We start from the raw sequence: 10,875 nt of genomic DNA, 5'->3' as shown, positions 1-10,875 counted from the left end.
TAAGGAAATATAGATTGTGTGCATACATGCCCCCCACTCCTAATACCTAATACCTCTACTTGTTCCTTGACTAGACCCTTCCTCCTCTTTCCCTTGTTATCCCTCTCCTCCCCCCCACCTCTGGTCATTGTCAGTTTGTTTCTTATTTCCATGTCACTGGTTCTATTTTGCTTGTTTATTTGTTTTGTTCATTAGGTTCCACTTACAGGTGAGAGCATATGGTATTTGTGTTTCACCGCCTGGCTTATTTCACTTGGCATAATATTCTCTAGTTCCATCCATGCTGTAGCAAAGGGTAGGAATTCCTTCTTTCTTTCTCCATTGTGTAAATGTACCACTCTTTTCTGATCCACTCATTTACTGTTGGGCACTTAAGCTGTTTGCAGCACATGGCTATTGTAAATAATGCTGCTATGAACACTGGGGTGCATAGGTTCTTCTGAATAGGTGTTTCAGGATTCTTTGGGTATAATCCCAGAAGTCGAATTGCTGGATCAAAAGGCAATTCCATTTTTAGTTTCCTGAGGAAATTTCATACTGTTTTTCACAGTGGCTGCACCAGTCTGCATTCCCACCAACAGTGCACAAGGTTCCCTTTTCTCCACATCCTCACCAGCACTTGTTTGTTGATTTGTTAATGATGGTCATTCTGACTGGTGTGAGGTGGTATCTCATTGTGGTGTTAATTTGCTTCTCTCTGATGGCTAGTGATGTTGAGCATCCTTTCATATGTCGATGGGCCCTCTGTATGTCCTCCTTGGAGAAGTGTCTGTTCAGGTACTTAATTAATGGCCTGGTTAAATAAACTTTCTCAGTTGCTCTTAAAAACAAAACTACAATGACCCTCCTTATATATCCTTCTTGTTTACATTTTTTAAAACAATTTCAATATGCACAAAAGTAGACAAACTATTATAAATACCTCATGTACTTATGAGCCAGCTTCAACAGTTATGAACTATGGCCAATTTTGTTTCACTGATACTGTTACCATGGATAATCAGTCGGAGCACTGGGGAGTCTCCCCCATTGGCCAAGATGATACAGGGGGAGGTTTTACATTAAGCCCAGGAAAAGCTAGAGATAAATAGAACCTCAGTGTGACAAAAGCTAGCAAGATAATTGAATAGAAATAAAGTCCTCTCCTCCTTATCCCTATAAGAACTGGGGTCTTGAGCAGGATGGAAGGAAGGTCTTTGAGACGGAATCCATCATTCTCCTAGGTCATGACACCCAAATAAACCTCTTTCCTTTTACATCAGCACCTGTCTCACGAGTTTGGCTTTCCTTGCAGCAGGCAGCCAAACCTATGTTCCAGGTACAACACTCCTACCCAGTCCCCCACCTCCACATCCACATTTTATTTTGAAGGAAATCCCAGCAATTAGGTCTTTCCACGGGATCAAGAGAAAAACATTTCAAGGACCCACACGTGGAAGACTGTGGTATGGCATGGTTTATTTGAGTGGATATAGAAGCTGCCCTCTGGGTTTTCAATGTCCCATCTCCCTCTGTCCCACCTTGGAAAAAGTCCAACCATGCCCTCAGTAAGGCCACGATGAAAGCCAGTGTCCAGAGTTTCTGCTTCATATTAGAGTACAGTCCTTTGGAGCCTGTAGGCAACTGCTAAGTGGTCTCAGTCCCCATCCAGGTTGCTCTGATGGTGGAGTCTCTGAGGTTACCAGAGCTTAGTCCTTTGGGAGTCCACAACGTCTGCTGTGGGCCTGGTAGCTGCTAGACCCACATGGTCATATGTTCCTGGGCAAGAGAGCGCATGGAGGAACAGGCAATTGCATCACCAGGTGGCAGAGGGAGAAGGAGAGGGATGGGGGGTGGGGGGGAGAGGGACAGGGAGAGGGAGAAGGAGAGAGCTAGAGCACGTGCATGAGTGAGCTTCTTTATTCCCCTGGGGTTATATTAGTTTAGATTTGAAATAAGCCAGATACCTTTTCAAAATGACCAATGAACTTCCCAAGCTTCCATGGGCTTTGGATGGGCCCATCTCCCAACCAACCCTCTTTCCACAGGTTAGACTGATTAGGCCTCTTTGGTCAAGCACCTCCCCCTATGCCATTTTGACTTCTATTGAGTAGGTGTCTGCCTTCCCCTGTTCCCACCTGGCAATCTAGTACTGGAGTGTGTAAAGGAGGAGTGTTAATTCCTCTTTACAGCGAAATACTGTAATCCCCTGGGGTGTGAAGCTGTAGCTTCCCGGCTAGCAAGCATCCTTTGCTTTCCAGTTTATTAAGCTCAACATCTAAGTCCTTTTTGCTCTTCGTTCTCAGTATCTAGCTAAATACTGACAGTAACAACTATGTCATTTAGTTTATAAGTAGTTCTCTAGATAGCTTTAAAACATATACATACTGTTTGTGTACACATAAGAGTACAGCTGTAAGATAAATTCCAAAATATGAATATCCTGGATCAAAGTGGAGCTGAACTTCACATTATAATGTCCACTTGTCCTTTACAAAAATTGCGTGGCTTTATTTTCCTGTCAACAATAAATCAAAGCACTTGTTTCTCTGCATCCTCATCAAAACAGAATATTTGTTCAACTGTTAATTTTTTTTATGGGAAAAATTGTATTTCAAATTTTTATTGGATACTTTCTTATACTTTTAAAAATCATTTGTATTTCTTTTTGTGGACAAAAAAGGGGCTAGACACTAAACCTGTAAGCTCAGCTGCATGGCAGTCTTATAAACTCAGAGATCTAAAGTAACCACATAGGATGGTCTGTAATTAAAACTCTCTAACTAAAATCAGTTCAAGGTAGGTAGTCATGTCTTAAGGCAGTATTTTTCCCTAACAAAGGTCAATTATCATCTTAAGTGAGCTTGTCTGTTGTCTTTTTGCATTAAGATATCTTTGGAATATCAACATCATTTCTTCCCCACCACTCCTAAAAGCACAACCACCACCAATAGAGACCACAAATCCCCTCATTATTATTGTTATGTTAATTGCTATCCAGTATCTATCCTATAGTCATCTCTGCAGAAGAAGTATGTCTATCATTTTACTTTTTATCTAATCCCAGAAATTCCTCCCATTTGCTTTCTCCCAACTCCTTAATCTATCACCAATGGATTTCCTGTAACCTCCTTTATGCCTTCCCTTTGATTCTGATGTATAAGTAAGTGGTAAAACTCATTTTCTAGAGCATTTTCTTAATCTGTGGTGATTTTGCTTCCTGGCAATTGTTGTCAGTTGGTTCAAACTCATAAAAATTCTTTCAGGTTTGGATGTTTCTTACAGACATTTTTTTTCCTCCTGTGGAAACCTGTGTACATACCTTGTTTTTATTTCTGAGGTGTTGGGCTTTTTGTTACTGATTCTTTTTGTCGTAAGGAAATTAGAATTTTTTTGGTTATTACATTTATTGATTTCTAATTTTATGACTTCTGCCGTTTATATCTTGTTTTGAGTTTCTCTTTGCGCCAACCTTTTCTTCTCCTATGTTTTGTTCTAGTATTTCTATATGTTTTTTCACATGTAAATATTTCCTCTTTTTAGAATTTATTTTGATATAAGGATGTCAAAGGCATCCACTGTTTTTCTATCACATACCTAGACTAGAAGGAGACAAGAGTTTTCATTCTGTAATTAGAAATTAGGATAAATGACCCATGGACATGGACAACAGGGTAGGGATTGACTGTGGGAGTGGGGGTAGGAGCAGGGCAGTGGAGAGCAATGGGGGGGAAACTGGGACAACTGTAATAGAATAACAATTAAAAAAGAAATAAAAAAATTAGGTATAATTGCAAAATCAAAATCAGATGTCCTAGAAAAGACCATTTACACCCAGGGTAAATAACCTATATTAGATGCTTTGCAGATCTGTTTTTATTAGAGGGAATGGGTGAAAGTGAGGGAAAATAATAAACACTGCAGAGGTAAGACTGGAGTGTATTATTAAAGAAAGGTTAGATTTCCTAATTCATAATTCGTAAGTGCAGAGAAAATCCTAGCGAACCCCTCATAATGTGCCAGGCTTCCTGCACAGACAGGGATTTAGTGGTAGCCAATCCGGATGAGGGCACCACCTTTCTTGGAGTCTCCTCAGGACTCGTCAACAGGACAGGGTGTACTTCGCAGACCCTAACACCTTGTGCCCAAGGCCTCGGCCAGAACCACGTGGCGCGTCAACAAAGCAGAGTCAGAGATATCTCAGGGAACGAGAACCTGGCCAGCTCCTCCCGCTCCCGGTGCACAACGCAGCCACCCAAGAACGTGGACAGGGCTGGTCAGTAACAGTTTGCCTCAAACCTGGGGAGTGCAGGAACCTCCGGGCCCAGGTCTGACGGGCCCCCAGGTGCCGCGAGCGTCGCCGGCCCCGCCCTCTCCCGCGTCTCCTCGCTGCGCGCAGCGCGCCCCCTGTCGGCCAGCCCGGCCGTTTGACGACGCCGGAGGGGAGGCCTTTCCGCTCCCGGTCCGCTTCCCCTTCCTGTCTGAGGCCCTCCCACCGGCGCGCACTCACGCCAGCCGCGAGGGAAGAAGGAGAGGGTGGGGGAGCTGTCGGAGCCGCGGTGCCGAGGGGACGGCGGCCCGCTGCGGAGAGATGCTGGGCGTGGCAGCAGGAATGACCAACAGGTAAGGGCCGTGCCGCTGCCGCGAACGCCCGGCGCTCAGCCCCCGACATGGCGCAGGGCCGCCCCCCAGGTTTCTCGCCAGTCTAGGCGTCGGCCTTTGTCCGCGCGCCTGCTCCGGCGGGGCCGCGTCCTTCCACCGCCAGGCCGAGCTTCCGCCTTCCCCGGCGCGCCCTGCCGCGGAGGGCCTGCTTCTGCTTCCTAGGAGATGTTTTAACAGTTTGTGTGCGTCCGATGTGTTATGAACGCGTGAGGGCAAATACTGTCTCAGTGCTTAGCAAAGGCCTCAGCAACGAACACTTGTTGAGTAATTTATGTTCTGATAGTTGGAATGTAGTAAGACAGGCGGTCTTAGCACCCGCTTTAAAAATAGGGAAGAATTTCTACTTATGATAGTTATGCGTATAGGTATTTATTAGAAATGAAAACACATTTAAAAATATTTTTAATTCATTTAAAAAACAATCCCATGATAACGTTAACATACAGAACACATTTTATCAACATAGTATTTTTCTAACAAATTTGTGGGAGGAGTGGCATTCCTTTACATTTTGCAACTCTTAAATGTTTGCACAGTGGAAGACAACTGAATTTCCCCATCTCCTTTGCTTTTACTTTATTGCGATATATTTTGATTGAACTATTTGAAGAAAATCTGGTCTTACACAGATAAACAGTTGAAAAAAGAAGGGATATTGTAATAGTTTTTCAGATAATTGTTGATACCCTTTGTTACTAGACTCAAACGAGATACGTGGTAGTTTATTAAAGATTAGTTTGGATCCCTTACCAATGAACTTTCACATATGTTACATTAAAATTGTTGGTGTGCCCTGCAGTTTGAATGGATTTGTTACCCATTGTAACATCTTGTGTTTGTCATTTGGAAAATATTGATTCACCGAGTTAAGGCAGATCTTCCAAATTCGGACACATTTCATTATACAATATCATTAAATCACATTTGTTAATATCACCACTGATTTCCTGGAAGTATTGAGAAACTGTCAAACTCCAGGTGGTAGATACAGTTTTTTTCAGCATTCTAATTTTCAGTTGAAAGTTTGATTTTTATTATTGGTAGGCAGCTATTATCAGTTGTTTTCCTCAAGTGACAGGTCCATTTTGTTCAGTTGCAGGAAATGTCTGCCAAATGTCGTACACGTCTAAAAAGCATGGTTTGTCTGTCTATTATTGTTTCCAGTAAAAATGGTATCATGAAAAAGCATTTAATTCATCTTGTCACTGAAGCACACATTAACGTTTTTCCTCACGACAACTGGCTTTCCTTGGTATGCAGCAGAAGTGCTTTATGCATGCCTCTTTTTCATCACAAGTGACAAATATGAAGGTCAAAGGTCATGATTAAATATTAATAATTTGTACTGTTTCATCAAGGACATTAAAAAATATTAACTACTAAGTTGACACAATTTAAAATATATGTGAAATATAAAGAATAATGATACAATTGATAAACGGTGTAAGTAAAGAATATAAGTTTTCTTTTAAAAGACCCTTGAACCTCTTTCTGATCTAGTGTCTCTCCTTGATCTCATCCGTTTTCCATTAGCAAGCTCTTTTATTTTTTGTATTAAGTACACTTGTATTGCTGTGCATCTTCAGAACTCTCTTCATCTTGTAGAACGGAAACCTTTACCCATTAAAAAATAACTCCCCATCCACCCATCCTGCAGCCCCTGGTAGCCCCTATCCTATTTTGTCTTTTGACTCTTCCAGTACTTAAGTAAACCATACAGCATTTGTCTTCTTGTGACTGGCTTATTTCACCTAGCATCATGTCCTCAAGGTTCAATCATGTTCTAGCACATGTAAGAATTTCCTTTTTAAGGCTGAATAATATTCCATGTGTGGAATACTATTCATTTGTTTACCCAGTCATTTGTGGACAAGGTTTTTGTAAAAGTAAGTTTTCTTTTCTTTGGGATAAATGTCGAAGAGTACAATTACCAGGTTGTTTGACAGACTTTTCTGGAGTGACTGTACTGTTCTCATCGAGGACACTTAAAAGAGAAATTGGCATTGTTTTCCTGCACGTGCATGAAGAATTTGGTGACACAACACTGACTTGATTAGTGCTAAGAGACCAGCAGTTGTACCTACAATTGCTTTTGCACTATCAGTGAAACTGTCAACACAGTGCAAAAGTCCACATGAACTTCTTAGGAACTTCTTAGCATTATTCTGAGAAATACATAGTTTTGATCTTCTAGACCTCTTGAAAAGGTCTTAGACCCTCTCTCCCCACCCCCACTCTCTCCAAGCTTCCAGACCACACTTTGAGACACTGTTAATGACATAATCCTAAATGATGAGGGAAGTGCAGATATTTAGGATATTTAAAAAGAAATGTACACAGAAATTTTTCTTAAAGATATGTCCTGAATGCTTGTTGTATGCTTTCTAGTTTGGGGGAGCTTTAGTGGGATTTAGTAACTAAGCCATGAAGAACCACCATGGAAACAGCAACTTGCTGGCCTTAAGGATTTTCCACTGTTGTTATGAAGAGGGTAAATGTCACGGCAGTATCTCCATAAAACTTCAGCGCTCAGGCTCGCTTTGGCAGCACATACTTGTATACTAGAATTAGAATGATGCAGGGAAGATTAGCATAGTCTCTGTGCAAATTTGTGAAGTGTGAGATACTTAAAAACAAAACTTCAATGCTTTATGCCTGTTTGTGTGGTGAGGAAACTGAGCTCTTAATTTTTAAGAAAATTAATGAAATTCTGGTGGTAGAAAAGATACTTTTCAGGCCTGGTTGTTTGTGCCCTATAAGCCTAGAAAAAACTATCAGTACTGTGCTGTCTTGACTTTTTGTTTTTAATCATTCCCATTACTTTCCTTTGAACCATCTCCTGGATAACTCTTTCTCTTGCTTAATGCAGGCACAGCATGTGAGCTAGCTTTCTGCCCCTTCACTGGGACAGAGAAACTTCAACAGCTACAATAGACTGGTGATGAGAGCAGAGCTTTATTATGAGGATAATGCTGTGTTTGTTCTTCAGATGATCATTTAAATAAACCTCGGTAGAGGTCATGTTCATAGTTAGGGTTGCCCTACACTACATAGAAGGAAAAATATCTCAAATCATTTGTCGATTTTAAATTTCTTGTAATTATGTTTTAAGCTGTGGTGGTTCACCCACAGGAATATCATCTATGTTACATGCTGGAGTGTTGCCATGTTGTCTTCCGGAAACTTTAATTGTGAGATCCCTGAGAGGCGGGAGCTACATTGCCTGCTGCCACATGTGCGTTCTTCAGCAGCCAGGGCACTGTCCCTCCTCATATCAACACCAGCTCGTCTTTTACTTGATCTCCTGAGACATTTTTACACTGCAGCTCACGGGGGGCAAGTAGGGAGCATTTTCCTGCACATTTTTTTCATGTTGGAACATATTTTGGAGTTTGATAAGTCTACAGTGACATTTAACAAAGGGGTTGGGAAGCTGCTTGGATAAATGATGGTCTGAATGGCATACTTATTTTGTGTCAGGCAGGAAAAGGCTGCTGCTAGGAATTGAGCTCAAATGCCAACAGATGGGGGCAGGAGACACAGGATTCATCGTTAGCATGGTGGAAGTCTGGAGCCTTATCAGGGTGTCTGAGAGTAAGATAAAAGGATAAAAAAAATCTAAAGAATATATACACACACACACATTCTCTTTGTACAAAAATGGAACCAAAATTATACTGTTGTACAATTGCTTTTTTCAGGATTTAAAAAATTGTGGTAAAATGTGCATAACAAAATTTTTACCATTTTGATAATTTTTCAGTGTACATTCAGTGGCATTAATTACATTCACATTGTTGTGTAACCATCAACACTATCCATTTCCAGAACTTTTTCATCATCCCAAACTGAAACTCCATGCCCAGTAAACAATAATTACCCATTGTGGCAATTGCTTTTTTAACTTAATAAGATTTCTTTAAGGTTTTCCTATGTAGCATATCTGGATATCTATGTTATATTTTTTAACCTTAGTTTTTATGGCTGTGTATTATTTCATGGTACACATATGATATAATTAAATAACCAGTCTTGTGTCATTACAAACACTTTGACCTTTTGTGCCAGTGTTTGTTTAGGAGATCCCTTTCGTATACAGTATTCCCTCACTTATCATGGGTATTACATTCCAGACCCCCTGCGAAGTAGGAACCTTACATTTATTCTACACTCTTAAACCTATATAACTTTAACAACATACGTATACAGTACCACAAAATCCCATGATACAGCAAAAAATTCGCAATAAATAATTAGTATAGAAGTGTGTGCATGGATGGTTGGGCCTATGTTCCAATCCCTGCGCTGTCCCTTTATGGCTCTGTGGCCTTGCCTTGTCAGCATCTTTAAGACTCAGTTTCTTAATTTATAAAGGAATACCACTTATCTCAGGAGTTGTGAGAATTAAATATGAAGGCAAACATAAACATTTCTGAAAGGATAGAATGAAATTATTAATAATTGTTGTCCCTGATGAGGGAATCTAGTAATCTAGGGAGTTTAGGACTCTAGAATGAGAGGGAAATTTTTTACACTGGTTTGAATTTTTTTAACCATATGCATGTAGTAATTTTTAAAGAATTTAACATAATGGCAGGAACCTATTTGATGCTCTGTTAATGTTGACTAGCTGTTGGTGTTGATTTTTCCCACCACCCTGCTTCTTTTCTCCAAACTTAACAACTTCTGACTGCACCATGTTTGTTAATGGTACACTAACACAGTGAATTTTGATTTCATTCTCTTCTTCATTCCATCTATCTACTTTCTTGCTGAGTTCCTCCTTGAGAATTTTCTTTTGAATCCTTTCTCTTAATCCTTTCTCACTAACTTCATTTTCACCCTCATCCTAATTATCTTTCAAGTGAATGTAAGATAACAATATTAAGGCTGAGAAAGATTTTAACAAATGCAAAATAAAATCCCAAAAAATCCCTCCTTTTGAGAATCTTTCAATTTACCTGTTCTATTATTCAGGTTGGTTCTAGATTCTCCTAAAGCACCACTTTGGTCATATTACCTCTCTTTTCAAAATGTTAGGATGACTTCTTACTGATTTCAAATGAGGTCCGAACACCAGAGACCGGAATTTAAGGCTGTTTGTGACCTGGCCCCCCAAGCCTGTTTTTATAGCCTATCACACACTGTTCCTTTAGTCTTGGTTTCACTAAACTCTAATCAACTTGCTGTTTCCAGAAACACCTGGTGCTTTCCCATGTCAGTGCTTTTGCTCATGCTGTTCTCAGGCTAGACAACCATCCTGTCCTGTATCTTCTCTGCCACTGAGGCAAAATTGCCATTTCTTCCATGAAATAATGATTCCTGGAACATATATTGAGCCCCTATTGTGTGCTAAGAAATTAGAGATTCAGAGCTTATATCCATCCTCTCAAAGCATCTTGACTTCTTTTTTGGTAGTTATCAACTACTGTTTTGTTATGATAGTAGTTTATATGTTTAATATTTTCTGCCACATTGTAATCTCTGGAAGTAAAGGAATATTATATCTTAATCACATTTGTTAAATGTCCAAAGAAAGATAAACTGCATTTAAATGAGCTTTATTTCTACTTTTATTGCTCCATTTGTTAGGGAATTGAAAAGTTCAAAGCCAGCTTGCTTAGTGCCTGTTGCATTGTTTGAATAAATTGACAAAACTTTGGGTAAGACAAGATAGCTTTCACCTTCTGTTTAACTTAACTCTACAGTGTGTTATATATTAGCGGCAGAGACCCAATATCCACAGAACATTGGGAAGAAATTCAAATGAAGTTTAGTCATCCGTGTTTAGATTATTTCATTTCACTGCCAAGTCATTCTTTTGAGAACTTTCTGGGTAATAACCTTGTATTAATTACCTACTTTGTCAAAAAGTACTTTAAAATTGTGAAATTATGTAACAAACCTTACTCTCACAGCTGCACCATGAAGCGGGATTTTTATGTCCACTTTATAGATGGGAAAACGGAGTTCAAGAGGGTAAGAAGTCTCCAAGTCAGTGTTAGTGACAGGGTTGGGGTTCACACTGAAGTATCCTGCAGAGACCTGTGTCTTCTCGGTTCACTTCACTATTCAGCAAAAGGTCACAGCTCCCTCCTTCTTCTAGATTTCAAGGCTTTCTCTTTACATAACCAACCAACCTATTCTTTTTTTAGCTTACATTATCTTCCTGCCAAGACATATTACAGTCCTTTCCAAACAAGGCTTTTCCTTTTCCTTTTCTGTAGAGGGCTC

General features: G+C 40.1%; 1 protein-coding gene across 1 annotated transcript in view; it reads left to right on the top strand.

The window, feature by feature from the left end:
* Positions 1 to 4,466: 4,466 nt before the first annotated feature.
* The window catches only part of LIMS1 (LIM zinc finger domain containing 1), a 130,747-nt gene continuing 124,338 nt past the window's right edge, over positions 4,467 to 10,875 (top strand). Inside the window, exon 1 of the mRNA XM_090269941.1 lies at positions 4,467 to 4,602. Within this exon, the coding sequence (XP_090126067.1) occupies positions 4,571 to 4,602 (32 nt within the window). The 5' untranslated portion in view covers positions 4,467 to 4,570. The remainder of the gene's footprint in view (positions 4,603 to 10,875) is intronic.

This window comes from Furipterus horrens, unplaced genomic scaffold, assembly GCF_987537825.1.
Source record: "Furipterus horrens unplaced genomic scaffold, mFurHor1.1.pri manual_scaffold_3, whole genome shotgun sequence".
Classification (NCBI taxonomy): domain Eukaryota; kingdom Metazoa; phylum Chordata; class Mammalia; order Chiroptera; family Furipteridae; genus Furipterus; species Furipterus horrens.
This window is presented reverse-complemented; position numbering and strand designations above follow the sequence as displayed.